The following is a 25,564-nucleotide window of genomic DNA, read 5'->3' on the forward strand; positions in this document are numbered from 1 at the left end:
TCCTGGGATCAAGCCCTGATTCAGGCTCTCTGCTCAGCGGGGAGCCTGCTTCCCCTCCACCCCTGCCTGCCTCTCTGCCTGCTTGTGGTTTCTGTCTGTCAAATAAATAAATAAAATCTTTAAAAAATAAAAAGCTTTACTTGGTGTTTTTACACCAATGTTGACAGGGGTCCCCATATTGCCCACTCACACTCCCATGGGTCTGGGACACCCTTGTGCTCCTGTCACCTGCCCAGCCTCCCTCACTGAGCTCCCTTGGTCACCCCGCTTCATAGGTTTCACCATCATCTGGAGTGAGGGTGAGCAGAGCCCAGGACCAGTGATTCTCCCAGGACTCCCACTCTATGACCTCTTCCAGGGTCCTACCTCGGGAGTAGTGCCCACGCAGTTCTCATCTGAAATGATCAGGCTATGACCTTGGCAGGGCAGAGTTTCCACAGACCCTCACATGTTTGTTGAATGACTTGGTGAAGCCTCTAGTTTCCTGAGAGCTCAGGTGGCAGTTGGACTAAGTCCTATCTCTGAACTGTCACCTTCAGTCTCAAGGAAGGCCCAGCCCTGATGCTCCCTCCTTCAGGCTGATCTCCAAACATAGCCCCATTTCTCCGCCCACCCTCTAGCCGTACCCCAACAGCACAGGGCTGAAGGCACTGTGTTTGGCTCTGACTCTACCGGCCTGAGGCCTCCTGTGGCTTCTTGGGCCCTGGCCTTTCCCCATGTGGGGTGGGTACCAGGGCAGGGGAATCGAGGGCGGGTGGGGGGGGGAGTTCGCTGGGTCACTGCCCCACTGCCCCACCTAGACTGAGCTTCCTTTCCTGCTCTCAGGAACATCCGAAGACCCTCCCGTGTTGTTGCCCGCCCTGAAGGGCACCCCTGGACACAGCGGGGGAGCAGACAGAAGACAGCCCGCGTGGGCCGGGACAGGCCTTTATTTGAGTTTGGGCATTATGCGGATGAAGAGGATCATGCTGATGAAGATGAAGCAGACGACGATAAGCATGGCCCAGAGCAGCCAGTTGACCGACTTCTGTGTGTGCTGCTCCAGCCGCTCCGACTCAGTCTTCAGCTTCTCCAGGTTCTGGTCGGCCATCTTGAGGGAGTGTGACAGGGTCTGTGGGGGAGGCGGGAGAGTGTCAACAGGACTGCGGCCGAGTGTGGCCTCTCCCTGCCACCTGGGGGCAAGTCAGCTCTCTAGCCCTGGCTGGTACTGTACCCTCGCCTGGGAATTCCACCTCTGCCTTCTGTCCAACTTCTATTTTTTTTTTTCTTAAGATTTTATTTATTTATTTGACAGACATAGATCACAAGTAGGCAGAGAGGCAGGCAGGGAGAGAGGGGGAAGCAGGCTCCCCGCTGAGCAGGGAGCCTGATGCAGGGCTCGATCCCAGGAGCCTGAGATCATGACCTGAGCTGGAGGCAGAAGCTTAACCCACTGAGCCACCCAGGCACCCCTGTCCAACTTCTGTCATGCAGCAAAGCCCTGGCCACGATGCCCCTCGGCCAGGAAGCCTTTTCTGATGTCCGGGGCAGAGGCTGGGCGGGTTCCCCTGCCCTCGTACCTGGTTGTCCTTCTTGATGACGCTCTGAGCAGCCAGTGTGTTGGTCTTGAGGCTTCGGGCCAGGCCTAGCATCTCCTCTGCCAGCTTCTCCTGGAGGTTCTGATGTCGCTGCAGGACAAGGTCTAGCTCGGCTGCCGACTGCTTCTCATCCCCTGGTCTGGGCCCTGTCACCCCGCTGACCTCACATGTGGGTGGACGGGGGGCATGAGATGGGGTGGGGGAGGGTAAGAGACCAACATGTTCCCAAGCAACCCAGAGGGTATGGCTCCAGCTGCTGCCCTCCCTGGGGCTCCATTACCCCTTTTTTGCTTTGGCTTTTAGGAAGAGCAGCCCCAGAAGGGGCTTCTGATCAGTGGTTCAGAGGCTTGTGGGGGCCCTTGTGGTGGGTGCCTCAGTGGTCCTAGATTCCTCCATCCACCCGGCCCCACCTCCACCCCCCAGTGCTACCCAAGGGCTGAAGACACTTACACTCTCTTCCTCACATCCAGCTGGGGCTCTGGAAGCGAAAAAGACCAAGCAGGAAGAAGAAGATTGGTTTCCTGTTTTCCCGGCTTCCTGATCATTCAGTGCCTGTGATGTGTCTGCTACTCATAATGCCATTTCTTGTCCAGTCTGCTGCTGGTGAGCTCCTGATCATGCTTCAAAGCCCTAGCTCAAAACCCCTCTCTTAAGAAGTTTTCCCTTACCCCTATCTGGGCTCCCCCAGGCTCCAGGTCCCTTCTGCTGGTTTAACCTTGGCCCTGTGGCCTAGGAGTATCCAGCTTTATTTCCTCTGGGGCGCAGCTCCTCTGTCCTGGTACCCCCATCAGGCATAACTAAGTGACTGCCCCTGAGGCTATGCTCCCTGGGCTGTGGGAGACCTTGGGGTTGCCAGGTGAGGAATGTGAGGCAGCACAACAGGTAAGCCTCAAGTCCTGTTTTCTTTAGCGCAGCTCACCTCCAGCAGAGTCCTATGGGAAAAAGAAAGAGTCATGAAGTCACCTACCTGTCCTCCCCCCAAACTGCCCTTTCAGCTCTCAGAACATCCCCCTACCACTCATTCGGTGCCCCGGGCAAATCCCATGAATGACCTCTGGACCTCAGTTTTTTCATACTTTGATTATGATCCACATAAAATGCTCAAAAAGACACTTGCCATAGCATTTTACAGATGGAAAAAGTTGTTTATCTGTGGCAAGATGAGATAAAGTCATCTATTTGTGTCAAACTCGTCTCTGTTGCTCTGGGCCAACTCTGGGGCTTAACTAGATAGGTACCATTTTTTTTTTTTTTAATTTATTTATTTGACAGAGAGAGATCACAAGTAGACAGAGAGGCAGGCAGAGAGAGAGAGAGAGAGAGAGAGAGAGGGAAGCAGGCTCCCCGCCAAGCAGAGAGCCCGATGCGGGACTCGATCCCAGGACCCCGAGATCATGACCCGAGCCCAAGGCAGTGGCTTAACCCACTGAGCCACCCAGGCGCCCCTAGATAGGTACCATTTTTGCCCTGGACCAAACTCCTACACATCTAGAAAAATCCCGGCTTGGCCTTTCTGTCAGGAAGCAGACTGCCGGCCCAGGGCAGAGGCTGTTGGGCCCCCTAGGGTCCCTGCACCAGCCAGCATTCATTGTTCTGGCTACACCCAGGCACAAAACTGTCCCTAACCAAAGGGTTCCCAGGCCCCGGGGAGGAAGCCCTACCGTGCCTAGCAGCTCACTCCTCATTTCGCTGGTGTACCGAGCCCGCGACTGCAGGTGCACCGTCTTCGTGGCGGGTACCCGCTCCCTGGCTGTGGTTGGTACCCGGCCGGGGGCCAGAAACTGGTTGGCGAGTGCTTTCTCTGAGGCAGAGGTCTGCAGAAGAGGGAAAAGAGGTCACCACAGGGGCAGGTCCTGGGCAGGTGAGCGCGATGAGGGCTGAGGAAGTGGAGTATCCAGGCTCACCAGCTTCTCTGCCTGCAGCATCCCCTTCAGGAAATCTACCTTGCGGGAATATTCATTGATCACCTCGGAGGCTGGTTTGCTGGAAGGCGACAAGAGGAAAAAGAAAACCTGTCCACCGTCCCTAGTTCCCGGAAAGGTCTCAGCAAGGGCTGGAGTCCAGGGATTCCCCAGCAGGAGCCCGTCCTGGCCCATCCCAGATTTGGAGCCCCTGTAGCCACTAGCACTCACCTTGGCTGGGCTTTCAGAGCCTGCAGCATGTCCTCGAGGGCTCCCACATACTGGGGAGAGAAAGCAGGGGTGTAAGAGGGGTATGCCAAGCCCTCTCCTCCCTGTCCTGTTCGAAGTGGGGGTGAGGGTAGGGAGTGGGGGGCTTCGGAGTCAGGACGGGGCGGAGCCAGGACGGGGAGGGGCGGGAGACTGGGCTGAAAGGGGAGGAGCCACGTGCCAGGGAGGCGGAGCTAGTTGAACTAGTTGAGTGGGGCGGGAGCTGCAGGTGAACGTGGCGGAACCGGCCGGAAGGGGCGTGGTCAAGAGTGGCCGTTGGGTCTGGGGAGTAGGGCCCGGTGGCCGCTAGTTGCGGAAGCCGCCGTCCGGGAGTCGGGCTCTGTTTGACAGTGAAGATTTCCCTCACCTTCTCCAGACGCCACTCCTCCGGGTCCCGCTTCTCCGCTGCCATCGCCTCGCAGCGGCACAGCAACCGCACCAGGTTCAGCTCCAGCCTCGACGCTGCCATCATCTCTCGGCGGTATCCTGCCCCTTCCGCTGGCGCCATCTTGGAAAAGGGCGGAAGTGCCCTCATTTGGGCTTCCGGGCGCGTCCGCCTCTTTCGCTGTTGCATCTTTGGGGCGGAGCTAAGGTTTTGTTTCAGGGAGAGGCACAGTCAGGTCTGTGTTACTCAGGGCGGAATCGCGTTTTCCCCGCTTAAGCGTCTTAACCCTTCCGGAAGGGTTAAAAGGACCGGTCCTACGGTGTCGGGGCCGTGAGCAATAGGTCCTCGCCTTATTCCTTTCCTCCTGCTCAAAATTCCTTCCCTGCACCCGCTTTTGCTTGGGTTCTTCCCATGGTGAACTCTTCGGGTATTCAGGCAGCCTCCCCCGGTTCTTCCCGGGGTTGGGGCCCGGCACTAAGGAATCCCAAGGCTTAGGGGCCCATCCAGAGTTTGTGGTTATGAGCTTCTGGGTCTGACTCCACCACCCCCGCAGTGGCCCTGAGGAAATTTAACTTTTTTGGGTCCCGTCCCTTCTTTGGGAAACGGGTGGTGTGACAAAACCTGCCTGTGGGAGGGGGGCGGATATTAGCTAGTTCTGGGGGTGAGAGGTGGGGCAGGGTCACCCCTAACGCCCAGACCTCCATGGAGAATTCCCCGCCCCCCAAGTCCCCAGGCAGTTGAGACCCATCCTGCAACCTCCCCTGACCCCCTATGCCTGCGGAGGACAGGGTAAGGATTGGAGCTTCAGAGGGACTGGAGCCTGGCTTGCAGCACTCATCCATCTTCCTACCCTTTGTGTCACCTGTGTCCTGGTCCCACATGGGCCTGGTGTCCTCGCAAAACACTATGTAGGAGATTAAACTCAGGGTGGATGAAGGGGGTCACTGGAGGCAGATGGGGCAGGCTCCGAATTCCAGCCCTACCCCATCCCAAACGTGTGGCCTTGGAGAAGTCTCCCAGCTCTCCCTCATGTGCCATCTGGACTAAGGTTCTTCCTTGCTCCCTAACCCCAGCCCCATGGGCCCTGCCTGCCAGCAGGTTCCCACAACTGCCCATCTGATTGCAGCCTAGGAGCTGGTCTGAGAGGGGATAGTTGGGGGAGGTGTGTGGCTTCTGGCCCTAGAGGGCCCACCAGGAACGGATCCCTTCACAGGGAGATGGCCCTTGTAGCTGACATTTAAGCCCTAGCTTTGGGGAGAAGCTGGGTGCTGAAACGGCAACAGGAGCAGCTCCCAGGACAAGAGGCTCTTTGCCAAACCTCCCCTCTCCATTTCCAGACAATAACAAGCACCTCTGGCAGGCACACCACTCAAGTGTGAAGACTCCATGTGAAATTCCAACAGCAGCATCGCCTGGAAGATCAAGGCAGGTCCTCCCAGACAAGAGGCACAGCCCCCTGCCCAGCACCCCTCTTGCCTGAGACCACAGGGTGGACCGCAACCAGCCAGCTCCTCCTCCTCTGATGTACTCTGAACCCAGTCTGAGCAGGACTATGCATACACACACCTTTCAGGCACTTTTTATTTTTGCACGGCTTGTGGAGCACCTGGGGCACCTCTTGTCCCAGACCTGTGGCCGTGTGTCTGGGGAGTGAGCCAAGCCTGGGGGGTGGGGGGAGCCCAGCTCCGGAGATCCCCAGCCTGTCCCCGTTGACCAGCAGGAATGTCCAGCCCCAGGCCTTGCCCTCCCTGCCTGTGAGTGGTCCTGAGTCGCGGCTCCTGTTGGCCACGTGGAAGGGGCAGTGTGCCGAGGGTTGCCTCCTCTGGCCTCCTGAGTCTGGGGCTTGGCGGACAGAAGAGTGACGGCCACATTCACGTCTCCCCGGGATGTGAGGTCTGTGGTGCTGCAGGTAGAGGCTGCTGGCCACCTTGTGTCCTGACTCCAGCCACCAGCCTTGATCCCCACCGATGCTCCAACACTCCTTCAGATGCGGGCCAGAGGATGCATCTGAGACACGCCTGGGGCTGTCAGGGGCCCCTTGGGTCCAAATCCTCCACACAAGGCCCCAGCCCTCAGACCGCGGGCCCCTGGCCATCCTCAGTGCGGGTGTGAGGCCCTGACATGCGCTGGCCGTGCAGGCTTTGCTCTGAAGACTCAAGTCCAGGTTATAAGGGAGATGAAGGGCGTTAATATAAAAGTTTGTACATACATGTATAAAAAACAATTTGGTCTCTTGTTAAGGCTGTTACAGTTTAAAGTTATGTAAACCACGCACAAAGAAACAGTTAACCATATGAAACAAAAAGGGAGGTGGGAGATGCCAAATGCCAGGCCACCCACCGTGATTTGGTGCTCTGGGTGGGTGCGTCTGTGCAGCGTTGGAGGCTCAGCAAGGGCGGCCAGGCCTTGGCTGGCCTCTCCCTGCTTGGCCTCTGCACATGGGGCTAGTGCCCACCTCACATTGTCTTGGAGCTTCTCGTTCGGGATCCTTCTCAGCCAAACGTGGGCTCTGCAGCTTGGTGCCCAGCACTGGCTGGGACTCGCGGGGACTCTGGCTCTGGGGGCCCTCAGCCGTTGGCCTGGCCCGAGGTGGGGGGCAGGCAGTAGGTCGGGGGATCTGAGTACCTCCGCTTGGCCCCAGGAGGCCGGTCGTTCTCGTCCAGGGGCTCCCGCATGCCCAGCACGGGCAGGAGAGTGCTGGGTGTGACATACACCGAGTGTACCTGGTCCGGGCGGCGGGCGGGCGGCTCTCGGCGCCTCACGGGGGCAGCAGCCTCTGGGGCACCCGGTGCCCGGCCGGGGAGGTGGGAGGGCAGGCCGGGTGGGAGCTTGATGTTGGTGGTGGGCATGATGGGGGTCCGCCGGGGGGTCTTCACTCTGACCGTCACGAAGGACGACGGCCTTCGTCGTGGAGGGGCGGCTGCCACGGGGAGGGGGCTCAGGGCGGGCGCGCCGGGGCTGGGGAGAACAGGCGCGGGGGGCCCTTTTGAGAGACAGACGGCAGGGTTACTGCAGCTTCGGGGCCTGAAGACGGACCCTTGCCCCAGGGCCTGCCGGCGGTGGACATGGGAAGGACAGAAGCAGACGCTGCCTTAATACTGACCTTCTGAGGCCCCCCGCCCGGCCCGTTCTTCCAACAGGCTCTCCGTGCTGGCCGACGTTTCCGAGTCCAGGTTTTCCTCATCGGAGCCCCGAGGGTCCAGCTCCGGCAACCGGTAGGTGATGTCCTCCCTGTAGGGGGTGTGGAGAGAAGGGGGTCATGGTGTCCAAAGCTGTTCCCAGGGTGAAAGATCTCCCAACAAGGGTGCCAGGCCAGCAGGGGACAGAACGGGCCTTCCTCTTCCTGGATGGGAGCCCTTGCCCTCAGCACCCCCAGCAGCCATCCCCAAATCACTCCTGGTCCAGAGAAAGTCTGGGGAGGGCTGGGTCAGGCTGCTGAGGGAAGCCAGCCACCAGGCCCTATACTGAGCTAGTGATAGGCTCCTGCCTCAGGGCCTTTGCAAGTGTTAGGCCCTGTACCCGGAGTGCTCTACCCTGTTCTTCAGACTAGGGAGGCCAAGTGGCCCAGGTAACACCTGTCCTCCTGGCATCGTGTTAATGGCATCCCTGTGCACACTCACATCTTGACTGAGTGACAGGTTAATTGGTCATCCTAGCTAAAACCAACTTCAAGACAAAGTTTGGGCACGACCCCTCTGCTGCCCCCTTTTTTCCCCTGTGGACCACCATGACTCCTGGAGGTCAAGCAGGGGGTTTAAACAGCCCCAGGCTGCGTTTTAGGACAGCAGCCTCCTGTGAGGGAGGTGCCAGATGGTGGGAATGAGCCTAGCCTGTCAGCCTCCTCTAACAGCCAGGGTGGCTATGCCAACGGGCTTGGGGAGGGGGGCCGGATGGCAGCGCCAAGGACAGGAAGGGGACGGAGACACTTGCTTCTCCTCCTTGATGGACTGGATCCGCTCAATGAGGATCTCCTTCTCGCGGTCCTCGTCACCCCCGGGCACCTCCTCTTCCGGCAGCACCCCCAGCTCCTCTGGGCCGCCGCCACTACTCGCCCGGGCCTTGGGGCTCTTGTTCTACAACAGAGAAGTGGCAGGTGTGGCTGGCCCCTCTGGGAGGGTGGGCCTGGTCTCCTGGCAGTGGGGAGGGTCAACAGCCTGGGGAGAGGAGGTTAGTTCTGATGTGGATCCCGTGGGGACAGAGTGGCTGGTGCAAGGCTGATTAGTTGTTCTCAGTGCAGGTGGTCAGCAGGCAGTGGTCCTCCCCCAGCATGCACTTCCAGGAGGTTAGGACACGCTCGGTCTACCCCATGAGACCACGGGCACGAGGGGAACCCAGCATGCACCGCTCCCGGAGACATGCAGGGCGGGCCCGTGGAAAGTGTACATACCAGGACCCCCTCATAGGGAGACGAAAACCCCAGTTTGAGAGGCCAGGGCTGGGGAAGAGACGAACAGAGGGTGACCACACAGGGCCACAACCGCCACACGGGCATCGAGCCACACTGCAGGGACAAGGGCAGGATCCTCCCGTGGGAGCCCAGGACTTGCCCCGCTAAGTCCCCATCCCCACTGTGGGGCCACTTCTATGGTGGGGACTCTTCCCTATAGCAGAGGCCAGAGGAAGACCCGAACCGTCCCCGAGTGGGTGACCGGTCCTGCTGCCCTTTGAAGGGCAGTTGGCAGGAGGCTGAACGAGGAAGGCGGTCATTCAGCCAATGTGGGGAACGGGCCCCCAACCATGCTCCCAAGAGGCCCCCTGGCCAGGTGGCATGGGGCCTAGGGTGTGCAGGGCGTGCAAGGGGTGGACAGGTGAGACCCCACCCCGTCACCCAAGGCCGGCGTGCTCACAGCGTTCTGTCGCAGGAGGGAGAGGCGGCGGAAGGCAATGCTCTCCGCGGCTTCTAGCTGGTTGATCTCCTCCATCTTCACCTTGTATTTCCTCATCTGTTCCTTGATAAGCATCTCCACACAGCTGCAGGAGAAAGGGACTCAGTTACCACCCGCAGGATGGCCAGTGTCAGGGCCTGGTGTCTGGAGAGGCACTGGCTGGAGACTGGGGCACGGGGGCCCGAGATGGAGACCCAGGGCCCAGGCAAGGCCACGGACACGGCGAGGGCTGTGGCTCCCATCTCTGTGGTGGCATACTGTATGACATCATGTGACTCATTCCACCTTTCTGAGCCTGGGGCCCTGTCTCAACAGGCCTCCCGGTTTGAAGGAGGAAGTACAAGCACCGTGGGCCAGAGTAAGCCAGCCCCACACAGTCCCCCTGCAGGGCGGGGTGACACGGAAGTGTGAAGAACAGGTAGGCTGGATGACATGTCGCAGAGGCTGCAGGTGACCTGCCCCTGGGGCTCTGGAAGGTGCTCTGTGAGCGGTAAGTGTGGGGGGTGAGAGGCAGGCACAACTCAGGGTTTTCCATCATCACAACCACACAAGGAGAAAGGGAGCAAAGAAGGTGCTAGAAGAGGCTAGAAGCAAATCTTTCAACACCCCACAACCACCCAGATGTGTCAGGGCCACAGGAAAGCCGCCTAGAGTGGCAGGTCCTTATTTTCACAGCCTGAGGCCTAAACAGTGTCTTCTTAGTAGCTGAGGTCTGACGACCTCCGAGTTCTTTTGAAGAACTCTGAAAACTTCTGAAGATGGTACAGGGGGCAGGAGAGACCGTGTCCGCCCCCCTCCCGACAGCTGCTTCTTTCCTGACAACCCTTGCTGCTGCCAGAGGCCAAGGAAGGACATCAGGCTCCCCGATCTGCCCCTAGCCCCGCCACTGGAGAGGGGGTCATTTTCCTTTTCTCTGGTTTTCTTCAGCCTCAGAAACACTTGGGAGGGATGCCCTAGCTGCTGGAGCAGACGCAGCGTGGCGGGGTCGGGGTGGGGGGGTGGCACTAGCACTCACGTGGTGACCTTGAGGACGTCCTTCATGCTGGTCAGCGGGTCTGAGTTGTCAGGGCAGCGTAGGAGGCAGGGGGCGAAGATGATGGCTAGAGCGCTGGGCGACATGCGGTTCACATCCTCAAGCAAGGCCACCCTGCATGATGAGTGGCAGTTAGGGGTGACCACGGAGCCCCCAGACCCGCCGCCGGAGCCCCGGGGTGGGGAAGGGGCCATCATCCCCTGGAGCTGGGACGGGTGGAGAGGGATCGCCACAGGAGAGCCTGGGTCTCCCCCAGACCCCCCTGGCACAGGCCCAGGTCTTGGGGCTGAACCCGAGGCACGCCGCACTGGGGCTCTTGATGGGGACCCCCCTGCCCCCCGGGGAGCAGGCGGTGGGCACTTGCTTCACGAGGTGGAAGATGAGCCGCTCCAGTGAGTTGTGGTTGGCCTCGGGCAGGTGCTCCAGGACGGCGTAGATGGCGGCCAGCTGCTCCTGCTTCTCTGGCAGCTCTAGGGGGGCCCAGGGCATCAGCAACCTGTGGGCCCCCCTGACACGTTCCCGGGGGGCAGGGGAGCCTCCCGCTGCATGGGGGCTGGGACGGGCATGTGGCAAGGTATGGGGCCATGGAGGGGTCCTGGCCCTGCCCTCGGCTAGGCACCCGTGACAGCTGCTCTGAGCCCAGGTTTCTCAGCGGGGCCTCCCCAATTGGCCCCGGCAAGCGTTCGTGGTTCCAAGCCCGACCGCGGCCACCCGCCTGCCCTCGCTGCGGCTGCCGTGCGCCTCACCTACGGCTCGGAGGAAGTCGCCGTACTGGGCGAAAGTCATGAGGGGCTCAGGCAGCTCTCGAAGCCACTGCTTGAGCACGCCGGTGATGGCATGGATGGGGAAGTTCTCCAGCTTGACGGCTGCCGGGTCTGCAGGGAGGCCGGCCGGGGGCTGGTAAGTGTGGGCAGGAGGATGGTGCCCGAGAACCACCCCCAAAGCCCACCCGCCCTGACACCCACCTGTCTGTAGGGCCTGTCTTAGCTCCCGTGTGCGGTTCGCAGCACCGGACTTGCGGTAGAGGCCTTCGGTGTACAGGCCATGCATCTCCACGTGTTCCAGAAGCTTCTCCAGCACGATGGGCACGGAGGCCTTGTCGCTGGTCAGGCTGTCCACGCACACGCCAAAGTGGCCTGGCTCGGCACCTGGCTCGCTCTGCAACACCAGGGGGCAGGGGTCAGGCCTCCTGGGTGGGCTCCCTCTCTTCCTGTCCCTCCGCCACCCCGCAGGCTGCTGAGGGCACCTGGCTGGGGCGGTGAGCTTGCTGGCTACTGGGTGGGGAGGGGCAGGGGTTCCCCTGTGGAGCAGCCCCTGCTCCCTCAGGACAGCCAGTCCTGCTCCGACTGCAGCCCGAGAGCTCGGGACTTGGTCTCCCCTGTGCACAGAGCTGGAGGCTTCCTCCACCAGGAGGACGGAGGAGCAGGGCGGGGGGTCTGAGATGCACACTGATCAAGCCCAGCCCTGCCTCGGGGGACCTCAAGGGGCTCTGACAGAACCGGGGTGTGCTCTGCTCTGGACCGGCCCCTTCTATCAGCTTCCTGCTCCTACCTGACACCCAACCTTGGTCTCACACCAACCACTCCTTCTCCTCCCATTGCTTGGGATGGCCTCCCCCGATGGTCTGGAGAGTTCCTGCCCCCGGGCGGCGCTCACCTTGCTCCTGCACGTGTAGGAACAGTAGGTCTGAATCTTGTGCACACACTTCTTGTGGCAGGTCATCTTGCACACTAGGAGGTCATGGGGGGTGGGTCACAGATGGTGCCTCGGGGGACCTGGGTTCCCACCGACTGGCTTCCAAACTTGAGACATAGGAACTTCTGCCCCAGTTCCCAGGCAGGGAAAACATGTGGGCAGACATTCATTCACAGCTGGTGACTGCTAGTGGCCTCAGCCTGGCCAGTGGGACAGGAACAGGGGCTTGGGGGGTTATGCTTGAGACAGAAAGCTAGCTGAGACCAAAGAGGAGGGGGGGGCAGTGTCCTTATCTTAGGACGGTGACAACTGCCTGAGTAGTTGTGATGCACATAGGGGGGACACATAGGGACTGAAGGGACAGGAGGCCCTGGGTGGGAAGAGAGGCCTAGCTGATCACCGCAGGAATGCATGACCGCCGGAGATCTGCCTGTGCCCGGGGACAGACCCTCCTGCCCGCTGGGTTGGCCTGGGCTGCGGCTGTGTCTCGGGGTTCCTCTGTGGCTGACTGGATTGCCTGTCACCACATGAGGGACCCCGGGGGTCTAGGGAGACGCTGGCAGATCAGGGAGTAGGAGCAGTGTGCACGTAAGCTGGGAGGGAGGACATGGGGTGAACTACAGAGGTAGGCATAGGGAGGGCAGGCTGTAGAGGCAGCGGTGGGGCGGGGGGTGGCTCGGCGGGCTGAGAATCAGCATCTACCCCAGGGTGGCAGTGGGAGGACCAAGTGGTGAGGCATGGCCAGGGCAATGTTCCAGAAATATCTATCCCGTGGCTTGAGTAAAGGCCCCAGTGCACAGTGAGGAGTCTGGGGATGTGGTGGGGGGCAAGAGGGTGTCGTGCAGCATCAGGGGCATGGTGGGGGGTCAGGAGCGCTCACCACTGCAGAGCAGGGCCTTGTCCATGAGCCAGATGTAGGAGAGGCACTGCTCGCACGACTGCGGGATGCTCACCTGGTAGCTGGCAAACACGTGCCCGTTGTGCTGCTGGACCTGGGGGGCCACGGGGGAGGGCGCTGAGTGGCAAGGGGGGCCCCTCCACACTCTCGCCGCAGCCTGTGGCACCTCAGGCCTGAGGTTCACGCTCACGATCAGGGTTCCCCAGGGCGGGGTGGGAAAACACGCTCACACCTGCGTCTTCACAAGCGCGCACGCGCACAGATACTCACGGCGCGATCCTGCTTCCGCTTCTTCTTCTGAGCTTTGCTCTGCTGTGAGGGAGCACACAGGCATAGTCTGTGAGGGCCCTGGGAGCACCCGTGCCTCCAGCTGCCACCCACCCCACTGTCCCCGAGGCGGCACTACCAACCTTGGGTGGCTCAAAGTCATTCTTGGTGTGCCCACGGGTGAACTCGTCAAGCAGAGACTGGAAGAGGTTGAGGACCAGGTTGGTGTCCTTCTCCCCCCGCTCGGCTGCCAGGTTGTTCACAACAATCTGATAGTTCTCCATCAGGTCCTTGTAGCCGACGTGGATCTTCCCGTTCTGCGGGGATGCAGGCGTGACCCCCGTGAGACGGACAGATGGGGGGGGGACGCTCTGGAGAGGGCACGGGGGTCCCCACAGGGGCCCTCCCCAGGGTCAGGGGCTGCACATACGGGGACGGAGTACATGGTTTTGAGGTTGCTTCTGAACTTCTCAGTGGCTTCGATGAACAAGCTCTCGATGGGAGTCTTCTGGGAGCGCAGGTCGTTTATCTGGAGAAGGAGAGAGAGACGCCCTGACTCAGAGTGACCACAGGCTTGGCATCTGACTGCCTGCCACTCAGCTCTGTCCCGAGTCCTTCCCTGCTTCCCCTGTGATCCCAGCAAAAAAAAAAAATCCAGGCCCTCTGGCTAATCCTGGCCTGATCTTTCCAGTCCCTTCAGGTTTAAACCAAACACCCCACACTGGGGGCTGGATCACACTGGGGGTCTTGAACAGCACCCCCGACCCCCACCCACCAGATGCCAGGGACATTCCCCAGTCAGGACAACCAAAAACGTCTGCAGGTGTAGCCAACAGTCCCCTGGGACACAGTTGTCCCTGGGACCCTTCTGCCAACCACACACAAGCTTGACTTAACCCAGAGCCATGCCCCAAATGCATGCCGTGGTGACCAATTCACTTTTTCTATATACACTAAGCACTCAATCAGTGCGTTTTGTTAAAGTGTATCCTAAACAAAGTAAGTTCAAGGCCAGGGCTGAGCCACCGCGAGGCTGTAGGACCTGGGGGTCACTGAGGGGGACACAAATATGTCCAGTGACCACCTAGCTCTAGGCATTTCCGTTTCCTCCAGTGTGAGAGGAAGTGGGCAATAACCCCCAAGGATGCGGGAAGACAACACACAAAGTGTCTTTCCAACAGCAGATTCCGAACTTTCTGGGCAGGAAGTGCAGGAGAGGACGTTGGCCCAGGCCACAGCCCCTTGCCTGAGGCCCTCAGGACAGGCGTGTCCCAGAGTCAGGCCCTCTGGATGTTGACACTGTTCCACAAGTTCTGTGCAGCCCTTGTGATCAGACCCGCTGACTTTTTTTTTTTCTTTTTTAAAGTAAGCTGTACCCCCAACCTGGGGCTTGAACTCATGACCCTGAGATCAAGAGTCACGTGTTCTACCAACGAGCCAGCCAGGCGCCCCAAGACCCACTGCGTTTTCCTACGAAATGTAAATATCCCTGGTGAGCAACGTGAATGTTAGACAAACGTTCTCTCGTGAGTCCAGGTGGGATTCCGCGGTAAAGGAGCTAGCGTCAAGTTTGGGAAGCAGTATCTGGTTTCTGGAACTTTCTGTATTGGAAACTGTGCCTCTGGACATTCTGGTGCCTGGCACACTAAAGGCCTGGGTGTGGCGGCTTCGCAAGCCCCAAACTGCCGGGTGCTGACCAACCTTTCTGGGAAGGCCCGGGCCCCTGACGGTGTGTAGCCCCCCGACCCAAGCAGCTGCCCCTGGATGGCCCACCTTGTTCAGCAGGAACTCATCCAGTACTTGAGCTCGTTGGCGTTGGGATCTACGGAACACGGATCTCGCCACCTTCTCCGACACCGGGATTTTTGCCGATCTTGAGGTTTCGGTTCTTCTTCCCTTTGCCTCCGGGCTCCTAGCATGCTTCTCGCCTGCTGGGGGGTGGCGGTGCTGGTGGCTGAAGGAGGCTAGAGGGAAAAGGAGCATGCTGGGGAGGTGGGTTCCGGGGGATGCAGTGGTCCCCCCCCCCCCCCCCCCCCCCCCCCCCCCCCCCCCCCCCCCCCCCCCCCCCCCCCCCCCCCCCCCCCCCCCCCCCCCCCCCCCCCCCGCACAGAGAACCAGGGCACTGCCTAGTTGCAAGCTGGGGTCTGCAGCCGGAAAGCGCCCTGGAGTTGGAGGTGTATCTGGGACCAGCCCCGAAACCCTGTGCCCAGTACCCATTCCCAGGGACTCTGGCAACTCTGCCCTCTCTCCCTGAGGCTCCCAGAGACCAACCTTCCAGGTTCTTTTTGGTGGTGGTGGCTTCTAGCACGGTGTGCCCTGGCGCTGTGTTCTCCGTTTCCTCCACCCCCTCTAGGCTGGATTTTTTATCCTTATTCTTATGCAAGAAAAGTCTTTTAAAAGTGGATCTGCAGGAGAAAGTTAAGCAGTTTCTCTTAAGCTCCGGGAGGTGACAACGGAAGCAAGGCTGGAGGAAAGGTCATCTTGCTACAAAGAGAAAGTCACCCTTTGCTTGGTTATCCACGGAAAGAGATGCTACTAAAAATGAGATCGATTTGTGTGACGTGACAGGGGCTCAGGTGAAAAGGCAAGATGCAGGGGTGCCTGGGTGGCTCAGTGGGTTAAGCCTCTGCTTTCGGCTCAGGTCATGATCTCAGGGTCCTGAGATCAAGTCCCGCATTGGACTCTCTGCTCAGCAAGGAGCCTGCTTCCCCCTTGCTCTCTCTGCCTGCCTCTCTGCCTACTTGTGAGCTCTCTCTCCGTGTCAAATAAATAAAATCTTTAAAAAATTAAATATTAAAAAAAGGCAAAATGCAGAACAGACATCACAGCGTGACCCCGTTTTCATATTAAAAAAACAACCCGAAATAAAACTACCTTCTGCCCCCTTACGTGTGTTTATGGGCCTGAGTTTTAAGAAAAAAAATCAAAGAAAGGATGTCAAATCGTGCGCTGAATGGCGTGCCCCCCAAAAGCTGTGTCCATGTGCTCACGCTCAGGACCCATGAATGTGACTTTATTTGGGAAAAGGGTCTTTACAGATGCGACTAAGTTACTGTGTGTCATGCTCTGAATGTCTGTCTCCCCGCAGATTTGTACGCCGAAGTCGTATCCTCAGTGTGAGGGTATTGGGGTGATGAGGTCATGGGGGGGATGCCCATAATGGGACTGGTACCCTTACAAAAGGGGTCCTGGGAAGCTCCCTTCCCATTCCTGCCACATGATACCCTAGTGAGAAGATGCCATGCATGAACCAGGATGTGGTCCCCAATATATAATATGTCTGCTGGTGCCTTGAACGTGAACTTCCAGGCCCCAGAAGACATGTCTAGAGTTTAACCCACTTACTCTGGTGGTTTTTGTTACAGCAGCCCAAACGGACTAAAACCTCAAGATGAGGTTGTCATCCTTATGACAGAGAAAGAACACAGAGGAAAGAGGAAGGTCATGTGAAGATGCGGGTAGAGATGGGGGGTGCAGACACAGGCCGAGGCTGCCTGGAGCCCCCAGGAACCTGAAGAGGCAAGGGGTGCCCTTTCCTAGAGCCTTCCGAGGGGGCGGCCCTGCCAAAACCCTGACTATAGACTCCTGGCCGCCAGGGCTGTGAGAAGTGAATTTCAGTTGCTAGAAGCCCCCTGATTTGAGGGGCTTTGTTTTGGTGGTGAGGTGTCCGTCCCCGCCGTGGTGGTCGCTCTGCAAGCCCGTTCTGGACCTTCCTCGACCTCCTGTCCCTGCATTTGGATCAAAGCTCCCCCATCCCATGGCCCATCCTCTCCGCTCTGTGATGGACCCGTCTGGAGCACTTCTGCAGGGGCTCTCTGGGGACAGAGCCTGGGCCCAGTTTCTTCTATCCATAGACCAGGAGGGGTCCTGGAGGTAGGGGGATCCGGAAGCTGATTCTGATACCATAAAAAGCCAAATGGAACCCGGTGACCTGTGGGCCCAGAGGAGGTGACCCAGATTGGCTCTAGGCCGCAGTGGGAACCATGATGCTGGCACACGGCCCCACTGGCATGTGAGGAGGTCACGACCACTCATTCAGGACTGGGTGAGTATTTGCCCAAGAGGGCTTCAGAATCACCATCACTTGGGACCAGACTGCCGGGAGACAGGGGGCTGGGGTGGGGCCGGCAGGGACCCTGTGCATCCTCTGATGGTGACCTGAGCCTCCTCCAAAGCTCACACTTACTTAGAGTCGGCTGGGGGGCCTGGGGACAGCCCGGAATCTGTGCTGACAGACGCGTCGCCCGATTTCTTCTTCTGGATGGCCGGCTTCTTGGTGCTGGGCTCCCCGTCTACGGCTTCTATAGAAGGCTGCAAAGGGAACAGGACTGGGTCAGCAAAGGCAGGCGGGACTCGCTGGAGGGAAGGCAGGGGCGCTCTGCTCACCATGCCGTCCAGCCACCAACTGCCCTTGTCTTTTAAGCTGCGTTTCGGGCAGAGCCGGGGCAGCCAGGGTGGGAGCTGCAGCCTGAAGCTTTACCTGCATCTTGGTCTGGGATGGGGATGGAAGGAGCTTGGAGACGTCGCTTGTGGACAAGGAAATGCGTCTCTCCCTGCGAGATCACAGAAACATGGCTTTTATTTATTAGCTCAAGTTAGGAGATGTTTTTGGTTATCCTGACTGGGCTGGGAGGGGCTTGGGCATCTGGTGGGGGACAGCAGGGTGAGGCTCCATGTTCCGAGGGGCACGGGGCAGACCACCCCAGAGAATGAGACGGCCACAGGTGTCAGTGTGCTGGGCCGAGAAAGCCCGGCCTAGCAGAAGGCCTGCATCTTCTTCTAACTCTTCTTTCCTCTGGCCAGGCAGGAGGGGTTGGGGACTCGGGGTCACCGGCACGTAGCTAACTAAGGGTAAGGCACAGTGGGTCAAGAGCTGAGCCCCTTCAATTCCTGGGTAATCACCCCTACCAAGGACACGGAGACCCAGGCAGACCGGGGAGTGGGATGTCGTCCCGAGAGAACCGGGGATTTCTGTGTGAACACAGCTCGTGATGGGGCACGGGTGGGGGTCAGGGAGAGCACTCAGGGTCCCAGCTGGCCCCAGGCTTTGTGGTTCCCGGCAGATGACAACTCTTTACGTTCCCCTGCCCCTTCCTCCTCCTTCCTCGGGCCTCCCACCCAACTGGTGTTGGCTCTCGGGCAGGCACAGTGACGCTCACATGTTTTGGGATACGTGGTACTGCCCCGGTCCTGCTGCCAGGCCTCTGTGAGTGCCCCCACCCTGCCCGCCCAACCCAGCCTGGCACCTACAGTCTTCAGACAGGGGAGGGCCCGGGGCTTACTCTGTGGGTGTGAGGGCGGCCCCCACGGCCCGGTGCCGCTCGCTGAGGTCAAGGGACTGGCTCAGCATGGCGCTCGGACAAGTGGGCGGCAGCTTCCTGCCCCGCCAGAGCTCCACGGCATTGGCCAGTCGCTCAGAGTCGGGGTCCCGGTACCGCTGGATTTGGGTAGAGCCTCCAGGGCTCTCAGACCTGTCCTGTGCCCTCTGGTCGCCCCCAGGCTTCCTCTTGTCCTTGGGTGTCTCGGGGGTGGTACCGGGGATGGGCATGCTGACCCTACTGTCCAGGGCTAGGCTGGTTGGCCGTGCCACGGGGCCAGGTGCCGGGTGCTCGCCCTGCAGCATCTTCGGGGTTTCTCCAGAGAGCTCGCTGGTCGGCGTGGCCTGCGGTGGCTCCTCAGGCTGCTTCTTAGAAGCATTCTCTGTCTCTGTCCCCAAGTCTGAAGGTGTTTCATCTTCTCTGTTCTCCTTCCTGTCTTCTGGAAGGCTCTCCTCTTGCTCCAGCATAGTCCTTCCAGAAGGTTCTCTGAGGGCGAGCTCTTCCTTACAGGACTGTATGTGTTTGTTTTGGAGCTTCACGTGTTCCAGCCCCCTCTGCCGCCGTGACTCACGCTTTTCCCGGCTGCTGGGCACTTTCTCGTGACTGTCAGCTGTATTTTTCTGGGGTGGGAGAGCCTTCTCCGGGCTGGGGGCCTCCATCTCTGGTTGGGAGCTCTCTGCCAGGGGCTCCTTGCTTGGCCACACTTCGGGTTCCGACGCTGAATGCTCCCTGTCCTCCGATGGTTCCAGGTCTTGCCTGGGCACCTGCTCCTGCTGGGCTGCCTGGCTGGGCCCGCGCTCTGCCGTTTCTGGCCTCAAGGCTTGCTGGGCTGCCCTGTCCTCTCCAGCCCTCTGCTTTTCTGCCACCATTTGGCTGAAGCTGGTGTGAGAAGAGCAAAGGGGGGCGGGTTCAGGAATAAATGTGGACACCACCTTCTGAATCCACCCAGGGCTTCAGGGACCCCTGTGCTACCCACGGGCTGGCGGCCAGGCTCTGTTCCTGCCACATGGGGTAACCATGGCCCTCAAGAGATGCTTCTGGAAAGGCGGAAATGCCTCAGCTAGGAAAGGGAGATCCAGGAGGTGGCCCCCCGGGGTCTCCCTGCTGTGGGAGGGATCTGTTAAGAAACCCTCTCAGGCAGCTCCTGGGCGAGCGGGCTGTCCGCTCGTCTGGGGCTCAGGGGGAATGGGGGCGTAGGGGGAGGGACGGGAGGCAGGGCCTTGCTCGGCTCACCTCTTGCGCTGCAGGTGACCCCGGCAGAGGCTCTGGAGGCGGATGATGCTCTGTCTACGGCGCCGGTAGGCCACCCGTTGCCGGTAGCCCCTCCATGCGGCCTGGAGGTATATGGCGGCCTGTGTCCTCTCCAGGGCCCGTCGGACGCGGTAGGAGCGCCAGCAGGCCTGGGGGTGGGGTGAGCGATCAGGGACGGAGCCTGTGTGACTGCCCCCATCCCTGGCCCCTATAGGGCCCCCGTGGTACCTGAATAGTGATGGCCGCCTGTTTCATCTGCAGGAAGTGCCGGCGTTCTAGAACCCCCCGGAACCAGCTCTGTAGGAGCAGGATCTTCCGCACGACCTCCCGGTGCAGTGTCTCCTGCAGGGCCTGGCGCTCTGTCTCCTTCAGGAAAACCTGGTGGGCATGGGCATGGGGGTGGGGGAGGGAGGTCAGCACAGCCCCCGGAATCTGCAGGCCCCTTAAGTGTGTGAGACCAAGCTGGGGTGCCAACGGAACTGACCAAGGGGAGTTTTTTCACCTGTCAAGAGAATTCCCCTAACATGAAGCGAACCATCGTCAATACGAGCACATCAGTGGCTTTTGGTCCGTCCACAACACTGAGCAAACGTCACTACCGTCGGGCTCTGGGACCTTTCCATCACCCCACCCGGTCACTCTCCTGCCCTCTGTGCCCCAGCCCCTGGTAACCGTGATCTGCCTGTCCTGGGCATCTTGGGTACACGGGTTCGCACACTAGGGGGGTTTTGTGTCTGGCTTCTCTCCCTCATTGTTCTCAAGGTTCATCTGTGTCCTTGAGTGGAGCAAGACCCCACAGTATTTCATCATATGAATGGCCCACAGTTTGGGGACCCATTCATCAGCTGATGGACCATGTGGGCCATTTCTATCTTCTGGCTATTGGGATGAGTGCTGCTACGGACATGCGCGACACGTGTGTATAAGCATCTGTTTAAACACTTGTTTTCAGTTCTTTTGGGTCCATGCCCAGGAACGGAATTGCTGGGTCACGTGGTAACTCGAGGATGAGCTGGTTGGAGAACGGTGAAGGGACTTTGCACATCAGGTGAAGCTCTAACAGGGGCTGCCCTTAGCCCTTGTTGGACAAGGACAGTGGTGGGTGCCCCAACAGTAAGAAGCAACCATCACGTACCTGGAGTTGGTAGACGGTGTCTGAAAGGAACACCAGGGAAGGAAGCCTTCTGCCTGACCCTGAACATTAGCAACTGGCTCCCGGACACCCTACAGGAACCCTGGGCCATGTGCGAGGGAGCGGGAGATGGGAGTGAAGCCCAAGCCCTGCCCCTCAGATGTACCCCTTCACCTTCTAGGAAAAAAAAATGTGCTGGGCCCCAAGAAAAGCCCCTTGTCTCTCAGCATGTGGCCTGGGACCTCGGGCCATGGTAGGACCCCATGTGTGGCGGGAGGTGGGGTATGGGTTTGCAGCCCCCCGAAGGGGTGGGAGCCCTGACCTTGGTCTTCCCAATCTGGTAGTTCCTCTTGTCCACATCCATCTTTTCCAGCAGGGCGGAGATGACCTCCCTACAGGGCGGGGCATTCTTGGGCAGCAGCACCTGGAACTGTTCTGTGAAATCCTGCGTGAGTTTGGCCAAAAGAGAGTATCTGTTGAGGGTTTCCGCCAGTGGCAAGGTTATGGCGCTCCAGCGAGGCCCTGGTCGAGCCAAGTTTCCAACGCCAGAATGGTACTAACAAAGCCAGAATCTCAGACTCTGAGACAGCTTAAAGCTTCAGAAAGACCACGACACACAGAGCACTGGGTCTTTCAGTCACTTGGCGAGTCGCTCTTAAGGGCCTGCCAGTGCTGGCACTGGTCAGGGGTGGCCAGGAAACAGGGCTGCCTTTGGCGGGGGGCTTGTGGCCTATGGCTCATTACAGAGCTGAATCCAAGCAGAGATACACAGCTTTTAAGCAAACAGATCAAATTTTTAAGAACAAAGCATTAGTAAAATACACTGGTGCTTCCTCCCATTTCTGGGCTTTGGCTTTTTCTATTTATACAGGGTCAGAGAGATGCTATTTCCAGTCCATGGATGAGAAAAAGGGAGGCATGCCATGATGAAGCCATGTCCCCGAGGCCATATGGGTATAGCTGAATTGGGGACCAGGTGCCACCACCTCTGGGTTCAGGCCTGGGGCTGACTCCAGGGCTCACACCGGGGACGCCAGCTCATGGCATGAGCCAGGGGTTCTGAGCCCAGGCCCGCTTCCCACTGGTGATGTCCAGAGACATTCAGGGCTCTCCCGATGTGGGAGGGCTGGGTGTTCCTGGCATCGAGCGGGTAGAGACCAGGGATGTATTCAATGTCCATCATGCCCAAGGTGGCCCCCTGAGAAAGAATGACCAGGCAGCCCCAGGGTCAATAGGGCTGAAGTCAAGAAACTGCTCTAGCAGCCGCCAGTTTGGTCTTGCCTAATTTGAGGTCACTGATGATCCTCTGCGTTTCTAACAACCCCGGGGAGACAGGACCTCTCGCCGCTGGTTGGAGGAATAGAAGAGACGGGTATAAAAGCGTCCATCACAGGAGATGCTCAACAGAGGGCAGATCTGTGCAGGGATCTGCTCGTGCAACTCCCTCTTCCCAGCTTGGCTTGACACCTCTGTATCCTTCCAGGCTGGGCCTGTGCCCAGCCACCTCTTCTGAAGACATCTGCCCCCCCGCCCGCCCATGACAGAGAATAATCTGGTATAAATGCCAATAGTGCTGGGGTGGAGAAGTGCCTGGTGTCCAGTGACCCCCCTGCCACGTCATGACAGCCATGCGCGTGTCACCCACCTGGAACGTGTACTTGGCGCTGTAGCCTGACCTCCGGATCCGCACCGTCTCCAGCATGCCCGTGTAGCGCAGCTGCTGGAGCACCAGCTCATCGTCGAAACACAGCTCTTTCTGAAACGGGGTATGAGCGGTCAGGGATGGAGAGCTATGGGACAAGGTCCTGTAGGATTCCGGACATAGGAGCGATTGGAGAGCATAGGCAGGGCCCAGGCTGGGCAGGACTGTCCCCAGCATGGCAGCTGTGGCCACCCAGGGATCCATCTTTCCTTGCTCCAGACGATCTTTTTGGAATAAAGAGGTGGGCCTGCTCAGCAGTATTCATCTCTTCTGGAAAATCTGGGATCTGATCTGCTCTAGTCCCTGGTGTCGAGGAGACCCGTGCCATTTCTTACTGCTTACTTTAGGGTGATGTTCTGCAAAGAGTTTTGTTTGTTTGTTTGTTTTTAAGATTTTATTTATTTATCTGACAGACAGAAATCACAAGCAGGCAGAGAGGCAGGCAGGGACAGAGAGGGGGGGAAAGCAGGCTCTCAGCTGAGCAGAGAGCCAGACGCGGGGCTTGATCCCAGGACCCCCGGATCATGACCTGAGCCGAAGGCAGAGACTTTAACCCACTGAGCCACCCAGGCACCCCAACAAAGAGTTAGTTTTTAAGGGCTCCAATCAAAACCGGTACTGAGCTCATACTCTGTGCCAGGCCCGGGGGTGGGGGGCGTAAATAGTAGGCCCACTAGGGCAAAAAGCCAAGAGGAAGTAAGGTCTGGAGGTGGGAGCCAGGAACGTATGTGAATGGGGCAGATACTGCCAGGGCCCCCTGGAAGGGGTCCAACAGGTAAGGAGACCCTGGGCTGGGTCCTGAGGAAGGAATGGGCAGGGAACAGCCAGGTGAAGGCCCAGAGGAGGATTCTCGGTCCTCGCCCAGGAGGATAGAAGCCACAGAACCTGTTAGGGGGAAGCTGGGTTCTGGATGTCCACAGAGCAACCCAGGAGCAGGGGAAAGCCAGGGAAATGGGAAGAGTAGAGGCAAAGGGGGTAGGCCCAGATCCTGAATGCCCCCCAGCAAAGTCCCCAATGGGACAGAATGGCCAGTGGACCCATGGGGCGAAGGAAACCAGGCAGCAAGGGCTGAGCCAGCACTGGGGCCCCCACTGGTGCGCCATGAATTTTTCTAGAAACTTTCAGATCAAATAAACAGCAGCTCCACACTTCTGCCGGATGACCTTAGCCCCTCCCTTCTGGCGCGTTTTCTGCACTGGCCAATTTGGGGATGTCCTGAAGGCACGTGTGACCTGTCCCTCCTCCACGTTCCAGATGGAGGATCTGGCTCCTCCACGTTCCAGATGATGTTCCTGCTCCTGGTGGGCCACCTGGCTGCCCTCACTGCTTCCTGAGAAGGCCCCCCCACCTCAAGCTGGCCATTTAAGGCTCCCGGAACCTGTGTGAACGCTTGGTTCCTTGAGACCTTTCTGCGCCCTCCAAGAGGCCACAGCAACACGGGAGCACACCCTGCTAAGCCGCCAGACCTTGGCCTTCACCTCCCTAAGACATGGGAGCTACTCACCTTCTCGGCATTAGAGCGGATGCAGCGGATAAAGAAAGGCTCAGCCTTCCCCAGTGCCTCAAGGAGCTTGTTAAGGGACGTCTGGGGAAAGAAGGAGAAGTCTTCAGCTGGGACCCCCAGAGGCAAGCTGCTCAGCGGGAGGGGACCCAGGTCACTTGCTGGCATAAGCACTGGACACAGGACATGGGAGGCTGTTGCTGGACATTCCAACTGAAGGCTGCACTACTTCTGGGAGCCTGAGAGCTGGAGGGTCCCCAGAGCTGACAGATGTCGTCTTCCTATGGTCTCCCAGCTATTTGTCTCAGTGGGAAATTAGGAGGGGTGGGTGGGGCCAGATAAACTCCGTCTGGGGATGTAAAATGCCGGTCAGCCTCAGAAAGAAGCATGGCTGCCATGACTTTGGTCTTTGGCCTGCTGTCTACAAAAAGGATTTGCAGGAGCTCCCAGGTAAGGGGATTACCAAAAAAAGTCAAGGTGGGCACTACAGACTCAGATTGAGAAAAAGGGGAAAGGAACAAAAAAGGTGATGGTAAGTAAGGGTCAGCAGCCACCTTTGGGCCGCCTTAAAAAAAATGCCTCTGAGCTTCCTGGCAGCCAGGGGAAAAAAGGGAAACTGACCTAACAACATAGTTCAGTGGTCACCTTAATGGGCTAACCTGTTATTTTAACTCAGTGGTTCACAACAGGGGTGATTCTGCCCTATCCCCAGAGCACGTGGCAACACCTGGAGACATTTTTGGTTTTCACAACCACAGGATGCTACTGTATGTCCCATAACGCACAGGATGGCCCCCACCACAGAGAACGATCCAGCCCCAGATGTCAAATAGTGCCAAGGGCAGGAAGCCCGAGAACCATTTGTTGGGTGTGTTGTGGCCAGGTCACGAGAGCATCAGGCTGAGTTTGGCCCCCCGCCCCCGCCCCTGCAGGCTGCTGACCTGGAACTGGGCGCTGATGCTAGGTGGCTTCTTTTTCTTGTGTAGGTGCAGCAGGGACTTGGTGGTGCGATCGTGAAGGGTCATGCTGATGATGAGCTTCAGGGACTTGGAGTCCAGCAGGTTCTATGACAGACACATGGGGTCTGGCCTGCCCTCCCTGGGGGCCCAAGGGGCACCGGGATGCATCGTAGAGGCCCGGGAGCCAGCACTGTGCTCCTGAGGGCAGCAGCCCTTAGGATCAGTCACGGGACAGTGCTGCTGGAGGGCAGGGGTTGGTGGGCTTGGCAGGAGGCCCGGGCGGCCCTGGGGCTGAGCCTGTGCTGTGTCTCGCACATGGCACCTGCTCCGGGAGAACTGATTATGGCTTCTTTTGCGGCTCGAGTGGCCAGAAGCCAAGAGCTCCAGAGTATCACCTTCCTCCTGGAGATGACCTCTCCAGGGGTGCCAAGTGCCCGGCACTTCAGCATGAGCCTCCCTGGCGGGTCCCCCAACGTGTGCCAACCCTTAGAATCAGCTCACAAGAGGAACTAGCACCATCCCGTCTGTTGGCCAGACTGGAGGTTTTTCTCCCTTTAGTACATTTCATAATCTGTCTGCACGCTGTACGTGGAGACTTGACAGAGGCTGGGAGCACATTACCCAAGGCCAGCTGCAGGGGTCTCGGCTACTGGCCATGCGCGGATGCCCGCTTCCTGGTGGGACTTTCCTGGCTGCAGGGTCTCCTCTCCCAGGAACGCCTGGGAGGTGCTGCATCCTGTTCTGCCCTCTGGAGGTGGATGGTAGCTAAATAACCCCCCAAGCATGGCGAGG

General features: G+C 59.0%; 2 protein-coding genes across 11 annotated transcripts in view; both read right to left on the minus strand.

Moving 5' to 3' along the window:
• Positions 1–911: 911 nt before the first annotated feature.
• USE1 (unconventional SNARE in the ER 1) lies at positions 912–4,291 on the minus strand. Its single transcript, XM_047698638.1, has 8 exons — positions 4,113–4,291; positions 3,710–3,759; positions 3,482–3,560; positions 3,239–3,391; positions 2,497–2,509; positions 2,028–2,055; positions 1,560–1,734; positions 912–1,111 (listed from the first exon to the last, which is right to left on the minus strand). The coding sequence occupies exons 1-8, from the start codon at positions 4,278–4,280 to the stop codon at positions 929–931; spliced, it is 849 nt and encodes a 282-aa protein (XP_047554594.1). The 5' UTR covers positions 4,281–4,291; the 3' UTR covers positions 912–928.
• Positions 4,292–5,693: 1,402 nt separating this feature from the next.
• Positions 5,694–25,564, minus strand: part of MYO9B (myosin IXB) — an 85,335-nt gene continuing 65,464 nt past the window's right edge. For 6 of the 10 annotated variants that reach the window (XM_047698625.1, XM_047698621.1, XM_047698617.1 and 3 more), the window contains 25 exons: positions 24,755–24,877; positions 23,817–23,897; positions 22,256–22,366; positions 20,933–21,055; positions 19,707–19,856; positions 19,461–19,627; positions 18,192–19,106; positions 17,390–17,462; positions 17,096–17,220; positions 15,181–15,314; positions 14,683–14,873; positions 13,340–13,438; positions 13,053–13,226; positions 12,913–12,954; positions 12,625–12,736; positions 11,706–11,779; positions 11,015–11,207; positions 10,796–10,924; positions 10,414–10,519; positions 10,032–10,163; positions 8,978–9,101; positions 8,518–8,565; positions 8,061–8,203; positions 7,234–7,361; positions 5,694–7,113 (listed from right to left, as the gene is read on the minus strand). In XM_047698625.1, coding sequence (XP_047554581.1) covers positions 6,698–7,113; positions 7,234–7,361; positions 8,061–8,203; positions 8,518–8,565; positions 8,978–9,101; positions 10,032–10,163; positions 10,414–10,519; positions 10,796–10,924; positions 11,015–11,207; positions 11,706–11,779; positions 12,625–12,736; positions 12,913–12,954; positions 13,053–13,226; positions 13,340–13,438; positions 14,683–14,873; positions 15,181–15,314; positions 17,096–17,220; positions 17,390–17,462; positions 18,192–19,106; positions 19,461–19,627; positions 19,707–19,856; positions 20,933–21,055; positions 22,256–22,366; positions 23,817–23,897; positions 24,755–24,877 — 4,113 coding nt within the window. In that variant the 3' untranslated portion in view covers positions 5,694–6,697. The remainder of the gene's footprint in view (positions 7,114–7,233; positions 7,362–8,060; positions 8,204–8,517; positions 8,566–8,977; positions 9,102–10,031; positions 10,164–10,413; positions 10,520–10,795; positions 10,925–11,014; positions 11,208–11,705; positions 11,780–12,624; positions 12,737–12,912; positions 12,955–13,052; positions 13,227–13,339; positions 13,439–14,682; positions 14,874–15,180; positions 15,315–17,095; positions 17,221–17,389; positions 17,463–18,191; positions 19,107–19,460; positions 19,628–19,706; positions 19,857–20,932; positions 21,056–22,255; positions 22,367–23,816; positions 23,898–24,754; positions 24,878–25,564) is intronic. The other 4 variants (XM_047698623.1, XM_047698619.1, XM_047698618.1 and 1 more) reach the window with 3 other exon arrangements.

This window comes from Lutra lutra, chromosome 1 (assembly GCF_902655055.1).
Source record: "Lutra lutra chromosome 1, mLutLut1.2, whole genome shotgun sequence".
Taxonomy (NCBI): Eukaryota; Metazoa; Chordata; class Mammalia; order Carnivora; family Mustelidae; genus Lutra; species Lutra lutra.